This window comes from Panthera leo, chromosome F2 (genome assembly GCF_018350215.1).
Source record: "Panthera leo isolate Ple1 chromosome F2, P.leo_Ple1_pat1.1, whole genome shotgun sequence".
In the NCBI taxonomy this organism is placed as follows: Eukaryota; Metazoa; Chordata; class Mammalia; order Carnivora; family Felidae; genus Panthera; species Panthera leo.
The window spans coordinates 33,459,848-33,479,690 of NC_056695.1; the positions used below are offsets into that span (position 1 = coordinate 33,459,848).

General features: G+C 36.9%; 1 protein-coding gene and 1 long non-coding RNA gene across 5 annotated transcripts in view; one reads left to right on the plus strand and one right to left on the minus strand.

Moving 5' to 3' along the window:
• Positions 1–18,396, minus strand: LOC122210902. Of its 4 annotated transcripts, none has more exons than XR_006198361.1 (5): positions 17,453–17,615; positions 9,556–9,648; positions 8,532–8,673; positions 6,039–6,240; positions 1–1,803 (listed from the first exon to the last, which is right to left on the minus strand). It is a non-coding gene; the product is annotated as an uncharacterized LOC122210902 (long non-coding RNA). The 4 variants fall into 4 exon arrangements; XR_006198360.1 differs by lacking the exons at positions 1–1,803; positions 17,453–17,615 and adding exons at positions 2,234–2,338; positions 18,290–18,396; XR_006198358.1 differs by lacking the exon at positions 1–1,803 and adding an exon at positions 2,234–2,338.
• The window catches only part of CA3 (carbonic anhydrase 3), an 11,095-nt gene continuing 8,858 nt past the window's right edge, over positions 17,607–19,843 (plus strand). Inside the window, exons 1-2 of the mRNA XM_042923846.1 lie at positions 17,607–18,437; positions 19,231–19,428. Of these exons, the coding sequence (XP_042779780.1) occupies positions 18,404–18,437; positions 19,231–19,428 (232 nt within the window). The 5' untranslated portion in view covers positions 17,607–18,403. The remainder of the gene's footprint in view (positions 18,438–19,230; positions 19,429–19,843) is intronic.

The following is a 19,843-nucleotide window of genomic DNA, read 5'->3' on the forward strand; positions in this document are numbered from 1 at the left end:
TGTCCACCAATTTATGGACACTAATGACTAAACAAAATGTCATATATTCATACAATGAAATATTCTGTTATAAAAAGGAATGGGGTACTGACACATACTACAACATGAGTGAACCTGAAAACATCATGCTAAGTGAAAGAAGTTGGACACAAAAGCCCACATACAATTGTAGAATTGTACAATTCCATTTATATGAAATGTTCAGAATAAGCAAATCCAGAGAAAACAGATTAGTGATAACCAGTGTTGGTAGGGAGTGGGGACAGGAAGTGACTTCTAAATAGGTATGAGGTTTCTTTTTGGGATGATGAGAATGTTCTGGAATGAAATAGCGATGGTTTCACATGTGGTCAGTGTACCAAAAGACACTAGATTGTACACTTTAAAATGGTTACAATGTTAAATTTTATGTTAAGTGAACTTTACCTCAATAAAAAACCCCACAAGGCTGATAGGGAAATAGAGTTGAGATACAACACTCATAAACTTCTCAGTGACACATAAAAACAGGTAGGAACGTAATTTAAAACACAGACAATAATCTAATAAAATTGGTATCACAGCTTTACACATGTTAAACGATTAAGGAATGAATAAATACTATGGTACACATGGTAATTTACCTTGAAAAATACCTGAGGTTTGCATGTAGGAGTGGGTGCTTACATTCCCACTAGGCTTGCCTGCTTTGGCTCTACACCCGCTACCATACATGTGCCAGAGGAAGAAAACAAAAGAATAAGAGACAAGAAAGAAAAAATACAAAACAAGCTGAGAGGAAATGGGAATATTAGAGAGAGTTTAAGGCAGGAGCCATAAGTCCATCAGAAGGCTCAGAGCTGGAGAGTTTTGGGGTAGTGGTGACAGAAGAATCATTTGAAATCAAAAGGAAGCTTATAACACCAGATGTGGATGGGAGGATGTGGTAGGCCAATATACTTACCATGTGTGCTTGGATGCATTTTATATATTCCTACACAGCTCCATTCATTTGGGTGCAGTTTTCTGCATTCATCTAATGGTTCCAGTTGGAACAAATTTAGATTTTCAAAACATGCATTAAAGTAGAATTGACTACATTATAACAGCCTTTTCATATAGTTATGAGTTTTTTATATTACCCTAAAACTCAACAAATTCTTAAAGATTAGCTTTGGTGTAGAATCTTAAGCCATATTAATAAGGTTTTCACATTCTGTTACATTAAAATTCATGGCCTATCTTGTACTTTGAATAGATTGTTTACCCATGCATGATATTGTAATATCATCTTTTGGCCACTTGGAAAGCATTGGTTCACTAAGTTACTAGCAAAATGAATCCAACTATATTTTTTTTAAAAAGGATTGTATTTCATAAGTAGAATTTTCCTAGGTGGAAGTTTCCTTCAACAAATAAAAATAAATCAACATAATACACCATATTAATAGAATAAAGGACAAAAAATGCATGATCATAGTAGACAAAGAAAAGCATTTGTCAAAATCCAACACCCTCTTATACTAAAATAACATTCAACAAATAAGAAATAGAAAGAAATTTTCCCAACTTGATAGAGGACATCTACAAAAACCCACAGGTAACATTATCCTTAATGGTAAAAACTGAAAACTTCCCCCCAAATCAGGAACAGAGTAAGTATGTCTCTCTTACCATTTCAGCATTCAACATGCAATTCAACATTGTACTAGAGATTTAGCCATCATAATTAAGTAAGAAAGGGAAATAAAGGGTATCCAAATTGGAAAGAAGAAGTAAAACTATCTGTATTTGTAGAAGACATGATCTTACATATGGAAAATCCTAGGAAAATATGAAAGAAAAAAATTATTAGAGCTAATAAACAAGTTCAACAAGGTTTCAGCATACAATACAATTATGCAATTATGCAAATAGTTATATTTCTATATACTAGCAATAAACAATCTGAAATAAAATTTTTAAAAATTCTATTTAGGATAGCATCAAAAAGAATAAAATTGTTACAAATAAACAAAAAGAGTTCAAGATTTGTACTCTGATAACTACAAAATGTCATTGAAAGAAATTAAAGACTTAATAAATGGAAAGGCATCCTATGTTCAAGGACTGAAAGACTTGATATTGTTAACATGGCAACATTCCCCAAATCTGGGGCAAAACTACATAGTCAATGCAGTTCCAGCTTTCTTTTCTTTTCTTTCTTTCTTTCTTTCTTTCTTTCTTTCTTTCTTTCTTTCTTTCTTTCTTTCTTTCTTTCTTTCCTTTCTTTCTTTCTTTCTTTCTTTCCTTCCAGAAATGGACAAGCTGATCCAAGAATTCAGGGAAAAATGGAAGAGACCCAGATAGCCTAAACAACCTTAAAAAAGAACAAAGATGGACTCATCTTACCAATTTCAAAACTTACTACAAAGCTATAATATTCAAAACAGTATAGTAGGGCACTAGAAGAGAATTGAAAGTGCAGGAATAAATTTCACATTTATAGTCCATTGATTTTATTTTTTTTAAGTTCATTTATTTATTTTGAGAAAGAGAAAAAGGGCACAAGCAGGGGAGGAACAGAGAGAGAAGGAGAGAGACATAATCCCAAGCAGGCTCCGCACAGTAAGCGCAGAACCTGATGCAGGGCTTGAACTTAAAAACTGAGAGATCATGACCTGAGTTGAAATCAAGAGTCCGACGTTTAACCCCCCTATAATCAACTGATTTTCAACAATTTTCCAAGAATATTCAATGCAGAAAGAATAGCCTTTTTAACAAATGGTGCTGGTACCATTAGCTATCCATGGGCGAAAGAAAAAAGTTGGACCCCTACCTCACACAATACACAAAAATTAACTCCAAATGGATAAAAGATCTAAATTTAAGGGCAAAATATAAAACTCTTGGGAGAAAATATAGACATAAGCCTTTGTAACCTTGGGTTAGGCAATGGTTTCTTACATATGACACACCAAAAGCACAAGAACAACATAAGGAAATAAATAAATAGAAATTCATCAGGTGTAAACATTTTTGTGCTTCAAAAATCTATCATAAAAGTTAAAAGGCAATCCATAGAATGGGAGAAAATATTTGCAAATCATACATGTGATAAAGAACTAGCATCCAGAATATAAAAGACCTCTTGCAACTCAACAATAAAAACGTAAATATTGCAATTGAAAAATGGGCAAATACTTTGAATAGTCATTCTTCAAAGATGGTATACAAATGGTCAAATAAGCACATTAAGAGATGCTCAACAGCAATAGTCATTATGGAAATACAAATCAAAACCACAATGAGATACTACTACGCACCATCACACTATAATAATAAGTGGCTATAATCAAAAAGTTGAAAAATAACAAGTATTGGCTAAAATGCGGAGAAACTGGAGCCTTCTTCCATGCTGGTGAGAATGAAAAATGGTACAACTGCCTTCAAAAACAACTCCTCAAAAGATTAAACAGAGTAACCCTGTGATCGATCAATTCCACTCATATATGTGTACATCCAAGAGAAATAAAAACATATGTCCATACAAAAACTTGTATGCAAATGTTCATAGCAGCATTATTTATAGTAGCCCCAAAGTGGAAACAACTCAAATGTCTGTCAACTGATGAATGGATAATGTATGGTACATCTATATAATATTATTTGGCAGTAAAAACAAATGAAGTAATGATACATGCTACAACCTGGATAAGCATTGAAAAGATTATGCTAAGTAAAAAAATATATTCATAGAAAGCAAATTATTAAGTGAATCTATTTATACAAAGTGCGCATTATAGGCAAATCTGTAGAAATAGAAAATAGATTAATGGTTGTCTAGGGTTGAAGGTTGAAGAGGAAATGGGGAGGGACTGTTAGTGGGTACAGAATTTTTTATCTGGGTGATTAAAATGTTCTGAAATTAGGGGCACCTGGGTGGCTCAGTCGGTTGGGCGTCCGACTTCGGCTCAGGTCATGATCTCACGGTCTGTGAGTTCAAGCCCCGCGTCGGGCTCTGTGCTGACAGCTCAAAACCTGGAGCCCGTTTCGGATTCTGTGTCTCCCTCTCTCTGCCCCTCCCCTGTTCATGCTCTGTCTCTCTCTGTCTCAAAAATAAATAAACGTTAAAAAATAATTTAAAAAATGTTCTGAAATTAGATTCTGGGGTTTACACAATTCTGTAAATATACTAAAAGCCATTAGATTGCACACTATAAAAGAGTTAATTTTATAATATGTAAATCATATCTCAATAAACAATAAAGACTATAGTGATCTTAGGAGTTAGCAATGGATCATTTATAAATACATAATACTTTACACATCTTATTATCAACTTTTCATAAGTGGACTACACAAAAAGATCAGAGAAATAACATAGACATAGACAACGCATCTTGATTTAAATAAGTAATTGGACTTAATCATTGCTCTTTTATTTATTCAGTAATTCATTTTATGCTGCAATTTCCATGTGCCTGAAGTATGTTGGCTTTTTGAGACCCATTGATCAATATGACACAATTCATCATGAACTAGCCTATTAATTAAAAACTATTTTGTAAATTAGGAAAAGGAAGCTCAGAGGGGTTAAATAACTGGCCCAACATCACACAGATAGTAAGTAACAAAGCAAGGATTTGAACTGAGTTATAGTGTTCCATGACATCACACTACTAACAACAGCATGTTTATAGGTAAGAATAGTTAACCCTGTAATTAGGGAGAGTCACAAAGGGTTGGGTAACTGTATGCAAACAATATTAATTCATGGGCTGATTTCAACCTGGGATAATACCCCCAGAGTGGTCAAAGGGTTCTTTCCATGGCAAAATTCTATTTGATAGCCTTATCAACAACATAAATGAAGATACAAAAGGCAAGCTGACCACATTTGCTGTTGACACAAAGCTGGAAGTGATAGTTGATATGCTCAAAGAAAGAATTGGGATTCAAAAAGATTTCATCAGACTGGAACTACAGGCTGATATTAATACGGGATGCAGGGAGAACTGGCTTAACAGAAATTCACATGAAAAAGACTTGGATATTTAATTGAGAGCAAGCTCAATATGATCCAAAGGTGTGAGCCAAAAAAGCTAAGGCATTCTTATCCTGCATTAAAAGAAATGTAGTGTCCAGGAAAAGGAATACAATTGTACTTCTGGTCATTGCTCTTGCCAGACATATTCTGACAAATATACTCAACATTTTTTCCAGCTATTATTAAGAAGAGTATTGACAAAGTGGGTTGTGTTCAGAGGAGAGTGAAACTGTGTCACGTGAAGAACTGGAGATGTTCAGCTTAACATGAAGACTTGGACAGTGCAGTGGAGGTGAGAGAAGAAAAGTGAAATAGCTATTTTCAAAGATTTGAAGGTATATCTTAGGGCTGATGGTTAAATCTAATTCTGTTTACTCCAACAGACAGAACTAGGACCAAATGAGACAATAAAATTGCATAAATTATTTGCAAACAATTGAAATTGAGGAACATAGAATAATCTACATTCATTCAAGAAGAGTCTGGATGACCACTCATAAATTGGAGATTCTTGGAACTTCACTGAAGTTTGGACTCAAGAACCTGTAAGATCCATTTGAACTAAAAAAGCCAGTAATAATAATAAGAATAATCATTAATAATAATAATTAATAAAAATAATCATTATTATTATTATTACATCACCTAATATGTATTAAGAAAGCTACTATAGTAAATATTCTATATGCACTATTATATTTAGCCCTAAGAAGATCTTAATGAAATATTTTATTATCCTCATTTTATCACCAAGGAAACTGGGGCCTTAGACAGGCAGAGTAACTTTCCCAAGGATAAACGCCTTGTAAGTGCCAGAGCTTGCATTCAAACTCAGGGTGCAATGATTTCAGAGCCTCACATCTTAAATGCTCTCCTAAAAACATTTAATCTCTATGTTATTTAGCGAGCTATAATTGATTGTGATCGTGAGATAATTTGGTCCAAATTCTATTTGTTCAGAATGAACACATATTGGAGGGTACTGTATTGTTAGACATCTGAATAATTCAAGGTCAACAGGAACTCTTACCTTTGTGGAGAGTAAATGCTTGTCCAGTGGAATTTCAGGATTGACACGCTCAATGTTTAAAAAAGCAAACAGCTTAGCTCATATTTTCATTCTTGGATTATTTTAAATGATGCAGTGCCAGAGTACACAAAAGCAGATAGCTTGGTTTCAGATTTTCATTCCTGAATTGGGATTTCAATATGCATGCCATGCTGGCAGATGCCTATGAAAGAGTGGAAGGAGTAAGGGATGGAAATTACCGTATTTACTCTTGTGTTAGGCAGGTGACTTTCCTGCAACTTGCATGGTGATTTTAATTTCCTATAAATAGTGAAACAGTGACTAAAAGATGCTCTCTAACATGTTGTTTGGAAAAACGTGTGCTTAACTTCAACTTGTAGGTACCATCACAAAGTTTACGTCTTTGAAAGAGAGAAAGGTCAACAGTGTTTGGCTTCAACAAATTATTGTCTAGTTCAGATAAGTGAGGTACGGTTAAATCAGAAATAAATTCATTCATTCATCATTCACTTTAGGAAACAGATAAATGAAATTACTATAGGTTTTGATAAGTAGAAGAAATAATATACACCTGGTACTCTCATAAAAATTAAGAATCTACTTAGATGGGGTGGCCAAGAAAGGTCACTCTGAACGGGTGACTTTTCAGCTGAAGCCTGAATGATGGGAAAAAGCCTGAGGGAAGAGCACTTTAGTTAGAAGACAGAAGCTGAAAGCCTCTGCGTCTAGAAGAAGGTTAGTATATTCTGGGTACACACTGTACATGTGCTGCTGAAGCGAGCACATATTCTGGGAACACACAGGAGAGAGCAATAGTTCAGATGAGAGATGTCTAGGGCTTAGACTGGGATGATAGCAGTGGAAATCGAGACAAGTGAGTAATCTAGAGGCATATTTTGGAAATTGAAATCAAACCCTAGAATGCACTCTATACATAAATGCAATATCTTCAGTGCATCACACACACACACACACACACACACACACACACACACACACACAGAGAGTTTTAGATTTCCATTTCTAGTTCTGTATAATCTCAAGAAATCTTTAACACGTTTCAGTCTTTTATCAGATATTTTTGACTATAAACAATTTCTTTTGCTTAATGGGAGTGAAAGAAATTCTCCTTCAAACAATTCACTTCCTATTAGTTAGAAATTCCCTCTCTCTCTTTCCTCTCTCCCTTCTACCCTCCCTGAATTCCTTCCTTCTTGCTTGCCTGCCTGCCTTTCTTCAACTGTATTTGTTTTATGGCTACTGAGCTAGGTATTGGGCCTATGGTTATAAGCCCAATATATATGTAAAACAGTCCTGGTTTCTGCCTTCATGAAGTTTCATTTAATTGGGAACTAATTCACTCAGGACAAAATTTTTATCTATTTTACATTTCTATGCTTTTTAAGCTAGTTAGTGAATGCTTATTAATACCAGGTAGTATTCCTAAGTACTCTGCATGTGTAATCTTAATGAATCTATAAGACAAACACATTTCCATTCTCCTAGTTCTACTACCGAGGGAGCCCATGCACTGGGACGTTACTGGCCCCAAGTACGTGGCAGAGCTGGAGGCGGCACCCAGGTCTCTGGAAGTCTGAGTTCCAATTGTTAATTTCAACGCTTTGTGGTCTAATTCTATTTTACAACCAATGTACCAAATACATAAATAAAAGCACATGAGTGAACAAACAAAAACTTGCTCTGGCTTAACTACAGAGACCCCCCTCTTGTTACAGGTATGCTGGCTCCTGGTCTTCCTCTAGTTGGAGGAGCCTGGAGAAGTTTATAGCTCCCTCTCTCAGGCTCCTCTGGGCTACTCACATTTCAGATATTGTTTTAAGAGAAGTCATAAAATGGAGGTCACGGGGGGTGGGGACAGTAGTCAATACCAATGACCTACTAGGTAACCCAAATCTCTGATAACCACTCCTTATTCCCGAGCATGGAGGAAAATAGTTGCTTTCCTGCATTTTCATTGTCTTAGTTTAATGGTGATCATGTTGAAATGCAGAATTGAGTTTTGTTTCCTGTTTCTTTCTCATGTGCAGCCATGCAAATTTCACTAATGGTATTATGAACTCCATCTGAGATTTGTAGATTCATCTCATGAAGAAAATGTTTTACTAGAATCATAATAATGCAAATTTATATTTCTCCTTGCTTACCACGTCCAGCTCTACTTCACATCATGGTCAGTGATCTGCAAAGGCAAATCAGGTCATATCCCTCATCAGCACGACACTCTCCAATAACTTGCCATTGCACCGACGTCAAAGATCTACTCTTCACTGTGACCTACGTGACCTGGCCTGTACCATCCTTTCTCACTCCACTTTGCAACACCCTCTCCTCAGGTTACTACCCTCCAGCTACAGGGTTCTTGCAGTTTCCTCCACTTGAAGTGCTTTTTCTTGAATTCTTCCAATGGCTTTCCGTGCTTTAGTTCTTTTATTTCCCCTCCTCAGGAAACTCTTCTACAATTATCACACCTACAGAAGATGCCTCTTTTCCAGTCTCTCCAGTGGATCATTCCTGATAAGCCACATGGTTATTGTCTACTTGCTTTTCATCAGTACCACCCACTCAGTGGGAGCAGTCAGTCTCTCTCTCTTCATCCTTAGTATATCTCCAGTGCCTAGAACAGAGCATGACATGTAGAAAGCATTAAAGATCTGTGTTGAATGCATTCTTTAGATATATTTAAAAACCTATTGGATTTTGATAAATATTATTCCATTTGGAATTTATTTGATTTGGTAGGTCAAATATACTAATAAGAACTTCAGAAGTAGTAGTTACTATGATTAGTCACCAATGTCATAGGCTAAAGAACAGTGTTGGACCAGTCACTGAACAAAATAAATACACTTATGCGATGTAATGACTTAAAATTATGGAGTGGAATGTAGTGACTTCAGAAGTTTCTGTCTGGTGGTTGGCATAGAAACCATTTCTGAGAGATAGGTTTCATGCCAAGATTTGTGGCATGTCATTTATCTACATGTGTAGTAAAGCCTAAATTAAAGATATATGTTCAAATCAAGGTATATTAAATTTGTGAAATATATTATTATAATTTATATTTTCCACGCACTTCCATATTTATATTTATGCAATTCTTATTACTCTATCCTTGTTAAAAGAATAATAAAATTCTTTACAGGACAAGTAATAATGAACAACTCTTTCTAGGTTACCACTACCAAAGAGAGATCCTTTTTTATTTCACTAAATAATGTACCTTAACAAAATCAGCGTAGATTTTAGTAACACAACAGTTCAACAATGTGAAAGTGTGAAGAAATTGTTGTTCCTGAATCAGAATTGACGAACTCTGTTTTTTTTTAAGTTCACTTTGGAGCTCATGCCATTTTTTAATTATGGCAAGGGGAGAGTTTGTACAATATCAGACATGCTAAGCTGCCATGTGTTTCTCTCATCACCCTGTCCCCGACTAGGCAGTGCTGCTGGTTGCAATCTGAGTACCGAGCCCCAGGCAACAATGCCCATTACTCACCCTCTCAATCAAATATCAATGTGGGAAGTTTGTGACTTAGGCCAAAGATGAAAAAATCTGACCAGCTGTTCCTCTCAGGCTCAGTTCTGATCCCTGTGTGAAAAAAGAATACCTTAGAAAAGTAATTGTGAGTCTGAATACAATGGTTGCCAAACAAAGAATCTAGTTCTGTTTGTTTTGGAAGAGCCATGTGCATCAATCTGGCTGTGAGCAAGGTATTCATATGTGTGCTTCTGTCCAAGAGGGACAGCGAGGTTCATCCATCTCATTTGAATGGAGCTTTCTCGGCGTGAATTATGTGTCTTCTCTACCCCTTCCTTGGTATTTTCTGAAAAGAAGAATGTCTTTATGGTCAATAATAAGTGATTACTAACTGTGAAACTGAAAACCAAAAATCTGGTCAGAATGGCCACCCTTGAGGATTCAAGCTCTGATGGTACAGAGGGATAAACTGTCCTAAGAGTTAATGTCAGTAGAACATCGGAGTTTAATGAGGGATTAACTGCAGAGGTGGCAAGATAGATCTTCTCCAAGCAGGAGCAGGACACTCCTGGTCCCCGGTCATGTTATTCCCCAACCAACCCATTGTTTTCCCACTGGTTTTTGTCTGCACTTATGTATCAAGCCTCGATTGAAACTTTCTTGGCCCTAAGTGTGGATATATGTTCCAATTTTTCCATGTTGTTGGCATTCATAAATATTAACCAGCAATAATTAGCTTCTCTTTTCTAAAGAGTGAGACATGAAAAGCCTTCATTGTCCTGAGAAAGCAGCTTTGGCTCTTCTATACATTGCAATTCATTTTTACATGACATACAAGTACTTTTCATTCAGTTATATTCCATTTTCAATAGGATATTGTGAACAATTAAAATTATAAAAACTAGTTCTGGTTTCTATTAGTAATATTTTGTTTCAAGGTTAAAATATATTGGATCTTACAAGAGAGTTTATTTTAGCGATGTAAATAAAGAATATACATTCCTTAAAGCCTTTTGAATTCACATGATTCTTCTGATGCATGAAGAAAAGTGCATTTTACTACAGCTAATTCTGATAGGAAACTATAATTCCAGAAGTTCAATTCTAGTTACACACTGAATTGGTCTAGAGTAAATAAAAATATTTGTTCTAGCATGGAAAAAACCGCATTTGTTTTAGACATCAATATTTATATGGATCCTTTTCATCACTTTTTGGTTTATAGAATTTCACATGATTAGCTATTCATCTTGCATTCTGGTTTTCAAGGTCACAGAGAGACCACTTGGTGAGATGTTGAGCTAGAATTTCAGAGAGGATATGTTAAAGATTTTGTCATAAACATACCTCTACTAAAACAAGGTAGATAGCTTATGTACCAGAGCACGCAAAAACAATAGCTCAGTGCAGCAGTTTGCTCTCCATTTGGAATTTCCTCCTTCCTAATTTCTGTTTTACACAAATGAGTATGTATTATGATCACCTTGAGGAGTGTGTGGCTGACCATATTATGTTCCACAGGTGTGTTCTTCTCTACAGCAATAATAGTTAACTAAGAATGTTTCTGTTTTGAGAAAATTTATGTCAAAATTTCATACTAGTTTTAAGTTATTTAAATACCAAAGGCCAAACTATATGCAGGGATTTCAGGTGATTGCAATTTATGAAATACATTAATATTATATCATAGTAAACAATCATTTCCCCCCCAAACATCACAAATCAAGGGGATGCATTAGAATGTAAAACAAAGTAAAAAACAACATTATAAAGCTGTACCTAAACAGAAATTACATCTCTTTTACAATGACAAGATAGTCCTTATCATTTAGAGGCAAAATCAGAAGCATCCAAAGAACTTCTTCTAGACAACAGATAACAATTAATCGCATCTTAGTCTTAGGGTATGAGGCGTGTTGAAACACTATTGACAGGACTTTTTGAAAAGCTGTGTGTGATGGGTTACTTGACAGCACTTTTTTTCTTAGTGGAACATAAAATAACAGTTCATCCTAGGGTCAATAGTATCTACATTGGAGGAAATGAAGATATTAAGTAGCCCTTTCCTATAGAAGGAAGTTTACTTTTAAAATACAAAAAAAAATATATATATATATATATAATAAGTGGAAATATAGAGAGATCGGTAGAAGGATACAAACTTTAAGCTGTAAGATGACTAAAGTCCGAGGATCTGATGTGTAACATGGTACAACAGGAGATAAAACTATATTGTATAATTGAAATTCGCTAGGAAAGTAGACTTAAATGTTCTCTCACACACACAAAAGATAAATAGGTGAGGTGATAGATGTGTTAATCAACTAGATGGGAGGAATCCTGTGTCACAATGTATATGTACATCAAGTTATTATGATGGACACCTTAAACAGCGTACAATTTTATTTGTCAGTTATCCAGCAATTAGAGCTGAAAAATACTGAAAATTGTGCATTATGTCAACACAAAATATTTTAAGAGTAGGTTATTTAAATTTCATTATTTATTTGGAAGAAATATAATAAAATAGCTGTGTGGTATATGCTATTAATGCAAAAATTCCTATTAGTCTTGATTACTTATTTTTGGAAAAATAAATACTTAATGATATTAAATATTCAAACAATTGATGCAGACATTTTTTGGCTCTGTTGCTCAGAAATTTCATGAAAAGCAGTCTCTAATGTCTTTAAGATGCCATGATTTTAGTTTTATCAAGTTTGTGCCTTACATTTTTTAAGATAATACTTTGCATTTCTTCCTGCATGAAAACCCCACAGCTCTTAAGCATTCATTCCATTAAATTTGTAAAGTGAGAATAATGATAAATGCAAAATGTTAGTTTCAAGTGCTTGTATGTCTATTACTTTGTTTGTTGCTAATAACCAAGTAAAGTGTCCAAGGCAGTTATTATTTTGAAAAGTTATCTGACCAGCCTAGGGAAGCAATGCTTTAAAGCCAGAGAAGTGGCTAACTAAACAGTATTAAACAGTACCCCGAAATCCACCCCCCTAAAATAAATAAAAATAATACCAAAAAAATCAATACAAATCTAACAGCAGCGTGGCCTTGAATTGCAGGGTGGATGAATTTGGAAGGAAAGGCTAGGCTAGAGCTAAAAAGTAGAGAGGGTAGACTTTTGAAGTCCCCTGAATATCATTTAAAGGAGTTTGAATTTTATTTTTAAAAACTTGTTTATCAAATAGTATACCAGAGAATTGTTAAGCCTTGTAGGAATTATATTTAGTTCTTATTACAGTATTTAGAATTTCAGTTAAATTTGTTATACTAGATTAATACTTTTTGCAAATAATTGGTCACAGGTGGTTAAAAAGGTTTACTTCAACTCCCACCCTGGGAAGGGTGGCCATTAGACTGAGAGGCTCAGAGTAGTTCAAGGAGAAGGTGAATGCTGTGGGTATCAACTTTATCTTCCACCAGTTCATCCTAGTGATGTCTGCAGGTTAGCACCTGTGCTCTGCAATATGCACTGAAAGCACTGTTCATGACCAACAGGGAACAAGGGTTATTTAGAGCAGGTGTCTGCTCAAAGAGAAATTGGATAAAAAGAACAAGGCCAGAGAAGGGTACTAATTTTTCTGAGTCCTAAATACATTGGCCTACACTGTAATAAGTACTTTACTGTATTATCTCATTTAAGCCTCATCAGACTCCTGTAAGGCAGGCATTATTCTCTGTTTCACAGATAAAGTATCTGAGACCAAAAAAGTTTGGGCAAACAGCCACCTAAGTGCTATGAAATGGCAAAGCAAAACACAATTCCACTTAAGTTTGCAAGCAAATGCTAGATTAAGTTATTGAAAACTAAATTTGACCATCTAAACTTGATCCTAAGAAAGATATCATAAAGTGTAATGAATTTTCTTCTATTTAAGATACTATTACTGCATTTTATTATTTTTTTTTATTTAAAAAAATTTTTTTATTGTTTATTTATTTTTGAGAGACAGAGAGACAGAACATGAGCAGGGCAGAGAGAGACACACACACACAGAATCCGAAGCAGGCTCCAGGTTCTGAACTATCAGCATAGCCCCATGCCGGGCTTGAACTCACTAGCTGCGAGATCATGACCTGAGCCAAAGTCGGATGCTTAACCAACTGAGCCGCCCAGGAGCCCCGCTATTACTGCATTTTAAAAGAAAAAATTGTATTTAAAAGAAAATAAGTTTATAAACCCTGATCAAACCTCATTACATAGGTTTTGGGGGTCCTCACCTTTGGATTCATGCTCCTCCCTTGCAAATAAAGTAACTATCTCAGATAGATACATTGTTAGTAAGGGACATCAGATGCGACAAGGCTTCCTACAAAGTTGCCATTAACAGCAACCAAAATTTAAGATCCGGGCTTCCTACAAAGTTGCCATTAACAGCAACCAAAATTTAAGATCCAATCCAAGAGAGTTATTACTGGTGACAAACTCAGGAACTAAGTCTATCATGGTCCTATATAATGTGATGAGCCAAGTTTTCCAATTCTGTTTTTGGGGGAAAAAACAAAACAAAAACAAAAACAAAACATTGTCAGGGAGGAAGGTAAAAGTTATGTTATATATGAAAATTAAATACATTAATTTAAAATTTTGATTTTTATTAGTAATTTTGGCTTAGTTGAAACTTCCACAATTCAGACACTCCACCCACCAAAAACTTTTGTTTACCCAAATGATCTTTCTTGGCGGCTCTATTGTCTATCTGCCTGTCACTCTGTTTCTCTTTCACTTTCTGTCTCTGACCTTGCTCTTCCTTTCTTCGTATAAGCACATTTTGGGGGGGGGGGGGAATCCTACAAGTTGCCCAATACATCAATAATAATGCTGGGAGAAATGCTGTCACTATGCTAGGAAAGAATTTGTAGTTAATCATTGCTGGCTCTTTTTCTGGCATTATTTATCTCTGTGTATTCCTAACAGTTTTCTTTTTAAAGCCATCTCCAGAAATCTCAAAGTCTTTGACACAATTTAAAATGGTTGCACTTGGGGTATCTGGGTGGCTCAGTTGGTTAGGTGTCCAACTTCGGCTCAGGTCATGATCTTGCGGTTGGTGAGTTCGGTTGGTGAGCTTCAGTCCCGTGTCCTGCCTCAGGCTCCGTGCTGACAGCTTGGAGCCTGGAGCCTGCTTGGGATTGTGTCTCCCTCCCTCTCTGCCCTCCCCCCACTTGTGCTTGTCTCTTTTCTGCAAAAAATAAACATTAAAAAAAGTTTTTAATTAACAGAATTTTAAAAAAATTTTTTAACAGAAATTTTTTAATTTTTTTAAAATTTAATTAACAGAAATTTTTAAAAAAATGATCTCTTTGCACTGTTGACAGGGAATTTTGAAATTTACAGGCAAACGTGCTGGAGCAAATCATTTAAGATGAGAATGATTAGTTTGTGGTTTCTGAAAAATACATTATTTTGACATGATTTGATGTTAATTGCTTTAAAATTCCAATTTTTATTAACTTTCTTATAGGAAAATACAATGAAAACACCAACCATCATTTTTTGAGACGATGACACCTAAACTATTAAATACTTCATTTTGCAAATTCTGCCTACTGTTTATTTGAATTTATATGGCATTGTGTACAGTCTTTAATTTGTTATTTATTCATTGTGGAGAGTCTTTTATTTTTTTTGATTAATGACAACCCATTTTTTATTTTTAAAAATCTTAATTTTATTTATTTTTCTTTGTTTTTTTATTTTAATTTTTTAATTTACATCCTAATTAGTTAGCATTAATGCAACAATGATTTCAGGAGTAGATTCCTTAGTGCCCCTTACCCATTTAGCCCATACCCCCTCCCACAACCCCTCCAGTAACCCTCAGTTTGTTCTCCATATTTATGAGTCTCTTCTGTTTTGTCCCCCTCCCTGTTTTTATATTATTTTTGCTTCCCTTCCCTTACGTTCATCTGTTCTGTGTCTTAAAGTCCTCATACGAGTGAAGTCATATGATATTTGATTGACAACCCATTTTTAAAATTCTGTCTATACATAAACAATAACAATATGATGAATTCCTGGATTGTTGGCCTTGCTTGGTATAAAGATTTTATTAAACATTTTATCTGGACCTGAGTAGATATTTATCCAACGGAGATGTTCAAATGGCCAACACATGCATGAAAAGATGCTCAACATCACTACTCCTCAGGGAAATGTAAATCAAAAATAAGCTATTGCTTCACACCAGTCAGAATGGCTAGTATCAAAAAGACAAGAAATAACAAGTGTTGGCAAGGATGTGGAGGAAAGGGAGCTCTTGTGCACTGTTGGTGGAAATGTGAATAGGTGCAGACAATATGGAAAACAGTATGAAGCTTCCTCCAAAAATTTATGATCCAGCAATTCCACTCCTAGGTATTTACCAGAAGAAAACACTAGTTTGAAAAGATATATACCTCTATGTTTACTGAAGCATTATTTACAATAGCCAGGACATGGAAACAATCTAAGAGTCCATTGACAGATGAATGGATAAAGAAAATGTGGGGTATATACACAATGGAATATTACACAGCCATGAAAGAGAATGAAATCTTGCCATTTGTGACAGCATGATAGACCTAGAGGGTATTATACTAAGTGAAATAAGTCAGACAAAGAAAGACAAATACATACGATTTTACTTATGGTGGAATTTAAAAAACAAAACAAATGAACAGACAAAACCAAACAGAAACAGACTCATAAATAGAGAGAACACACCAGTAATTGCTGGTGTGGAGGAAGAGGGGAATGGATGGCTGAAATAGGCTAAGGGGATTAAGAGGTATGCGCTTCCAGTTATAAAATAAATAAATCACAGAATGTAAAGTATAGCATAGGGAATATAGTCACTAATATTGTAATAACTTTATATGGGGACAGTTGGTAACTAGACTCACCAGGGTGATCATTTCATAGTGTATGTAAATATCCAATCACTATGTCGTACACCTGAAACTAATATTATATCGTATGTCAACTATATTTCCATAAAAAAATCCACTTTATCTGTATTACCACTGTATCAAATAACGTGAAATGTAGTTACCAAGCTTTAACTACACATACCAGAAAAAGAGAGATTATGATTTAATGAATTGAAGCAAGATCATAGTTTACTGATACAAATAGTTATGTACTCAATAAGAAATATAAAACACCTCCATTAACTACAAACTATAGCACCACACTATCACAGTAAAGCAGAAAGTTGACCCCAGACAACCCAAATCTGCAGGTTTTCTAATCTAACACTGACATATTTGAGTTCAGAGTCTAAGGGCATTTGCTTTGCTGTTCGCTTAGATTTTCCGAACTATCTCAGTTCTTGATTCCACACTGCTATTGTGTGGATCAAATGATCCCTGGTCACAAAAATACGCCGGGGAGTGACTCCCCTGGCGTCCAGGTTATGAGTGTGGTCAGTCATTCCACATGCCTTGGGGATGAGCTATCTTTACCATGATGAGAGATTTCCTTTTCAAGGTTAGTAATCCCCAAATACAAAATGCTAGCATCAATAAAAGTCAAAGCAATTAAGGAAATGTATATTGCAACCTTGTTCAAGATAGCACTGAAATTAGTCTTACATCTCTTTGCTGTCTTTTTTGTAAGTAGTATCATTACTGACCTAGAACAAAGAAGAAATTTGACAATATACTCTCAGACTTACAAATATGTAGTACATTGACTTCTTCAATGTAAACCATAACCAGACATTTAAAAATATATCTCTGTGCACATTGGACCTACCAATTCCATTCTCCTTTCGCATGGGTCATCATATTCTAAAACAACTTGGGAGGGACAGAGAAAAACACAAAGCAATTCTGGAAGCCTCTCCTCTTCCTTTTCTTCTAATCTTTCATTCTTTCTTGGAGAAGGAGGCTCTACATTTTAAACAATATGACTCACTTTATGTTTGTGGCCTTCCAACACTCCAGAATATTCTCGACTTTTCGTGAGCAGAGGTACGGCTCACGGAGTAGGGGTAAATCAGTCCCAGGCTCCTGCTCTGCGTGAACCTAGGATGCAGACCTCTCCCGGATTCCCGGAGCTCTCCGAGATCCAGCCCTCACAGTCCTGCAGATCAAAGGGACTCGCTAGGTTGGGAAATGCTGCCTGGGGCGGTTCCAAAGACAGGGCATTGTAAATATCTTTAAGGGTAGCGGAGTTATAGAACCTTCCCTCCGGCCTCTTTCTTCCCATCCTCTGCTCCTAACATTTTACAAGTTGTCTGCAAGGGAGTCAAACACGGGTCAGGCAAACAAACGTGTTCTTTCCAGCCACCGTAACCGGATCGCTGGAACGAAACAAACTCCCAGAAGCGTCCACAGACCGTAGCCAGACAACCAGCCTGGGCTAAAAGCAACTTCGAAGTGAGGCTGCAAGCGCTGCTGGGGTGCACATTTTATTTGGTGGCTAAGCACAGTTAGGATACCCCACCTCCCGAAACAACAACAACAAAAAGCCTGCAGGAGGGAGGCAGGGAGGAGGAAACAAAAGTTGCCCGCATTTTTGCACCGCGGCAACACTAGTTAGAAAGCCCTGCAGCTTTGGGAGACGGAGGGAGAGTTAGCAGAGCCAGGAGCCGCGGTTTCAGGGAGAGGGTAGGGAGGGGGTGGGGGCCTTCGCCCATCTCCCCTCGGAGCCCAACAGCTGTCTAGCTCTTGGAATTCATTGGCTTCCCCCCACCGCGCCTCCCAAATACCACCCCAATCCAGTTTAGCCCCCCGCCCCACCCTCACTGACCTAATAAGGCCATGCAGTGTGTGGGGGACCTATATAAAAGGCGCGGGCTCGCGGGGACTCTGCACGACGCCGGGGAGAGAAGTCAGCTGCGGTCCAGTGCCCACAACGACGACCATGGCGAAGGAGTGGGGCTACGCCAGCCACAACGGTGAGTCCGAGCAGCCACCCACCCCCTCCCCCCTGTCCGGGGATAGTGCCAAAGGAGCCCCTGGCATTGCATAGAAAGGAGCCCCTGGCATTGCAAATCTAGGGAGTGCGTGGGAAACTATGGGAGGAGGGGTTGATGGAAACTAACATTTACTGAGCATTTACCAAGTGCCAAAAGCTGCTGACCCTTTTACCTTTATCTCATTTAGTTCTCCCTGGTATGGAGCCGTTATTACTTCCGTTGGAGGAAACTGAAGTGCAGAGAGAGGCTCCGTAACTTGCTCAAGATCACACTGCCTCTGACTGAGAAGTCAGCCCACGAGAGGTCCAGTTCTGATTGTCCCTTACTCCATGATACTGGGCAAGCACTTTAACCTCTCTTAGCCTGGTGTTGGTTTAAGATCCTTGCTCTGCCTGCTGGCTTCTGCCTAACCCATGGTAAAAGAAATATGGGTGTGCTTTGAAAACCACATGTGGTCAGTGTTATTTTATTCCAGCTACATGATAGAAGATGGCATTGGTAAGACATGTGATGAAGTGCATCTCAAAAATAAGCCTTTGAGGCTGTATTCTTGAGCAAGCAGAGGGACTCCTCTGAGTTAAATAGTTTCTAGGTTCACTATTAACAAAACTATGAAAAGGTCTTAAATGCTAAGCCTTGTCTTGCCCAAACTGAAATCCAAGGCCTTTTCATAATCATTGACTAGTGTCCGTGTATTTTGCTGGTTTAGTCTATTAGAAAGGGCTCAGAATGTGCCACCAAATAAATCCGTGCCCTCAACTTGACTTCCTAGGTCCTGACCACTGGCATGAACTTTATCCAATTGCCAAGGGAGACAACCAGTCGCCCATCGAACTGCATACTAAAGACATCAGGCACGACCCTTCTCTGCTGCCATGGTCAGCATCTTATGATCCTGGCTCTTGCAAGACCATCTTGAACAACGGCAAGACCTGCAGGGTTGTGTTTGATGATACTTACGATAGGTCAAGTAAGTATGGCACTTAGGTAGAGGCACATGGGCATTTTCAATGTCCATATTGGCACAATGAGATTTATGACACAGTAACAGAGTTAGTGGGAAAAGGAGCCACTTCATCTCTGAAAATGGAGATGATACTCTGTTTTTCTCTAGTCATGAAGAATTATATTTATGCATTGACTAGGAATGTCACACTCTCTAACCTTGGTCAACTTTGCTGCTGCAAAATGGCCCTATGCCCAAGCTAAAAGTTGGCAATGCATTCTTGAAATGCAGCTTGATAGGGAGGTGATGGCAATGAGTCCAAATGAGTGTCCTTCAGGCTCTGATGGCCTACACCTAAGGGTTCTTGTGGTTTTTGACCACAGCCTAGAGAGCAAGGCACTCATTCCCAAGTGTGGCCGAGATACCATCCTACAAAGCA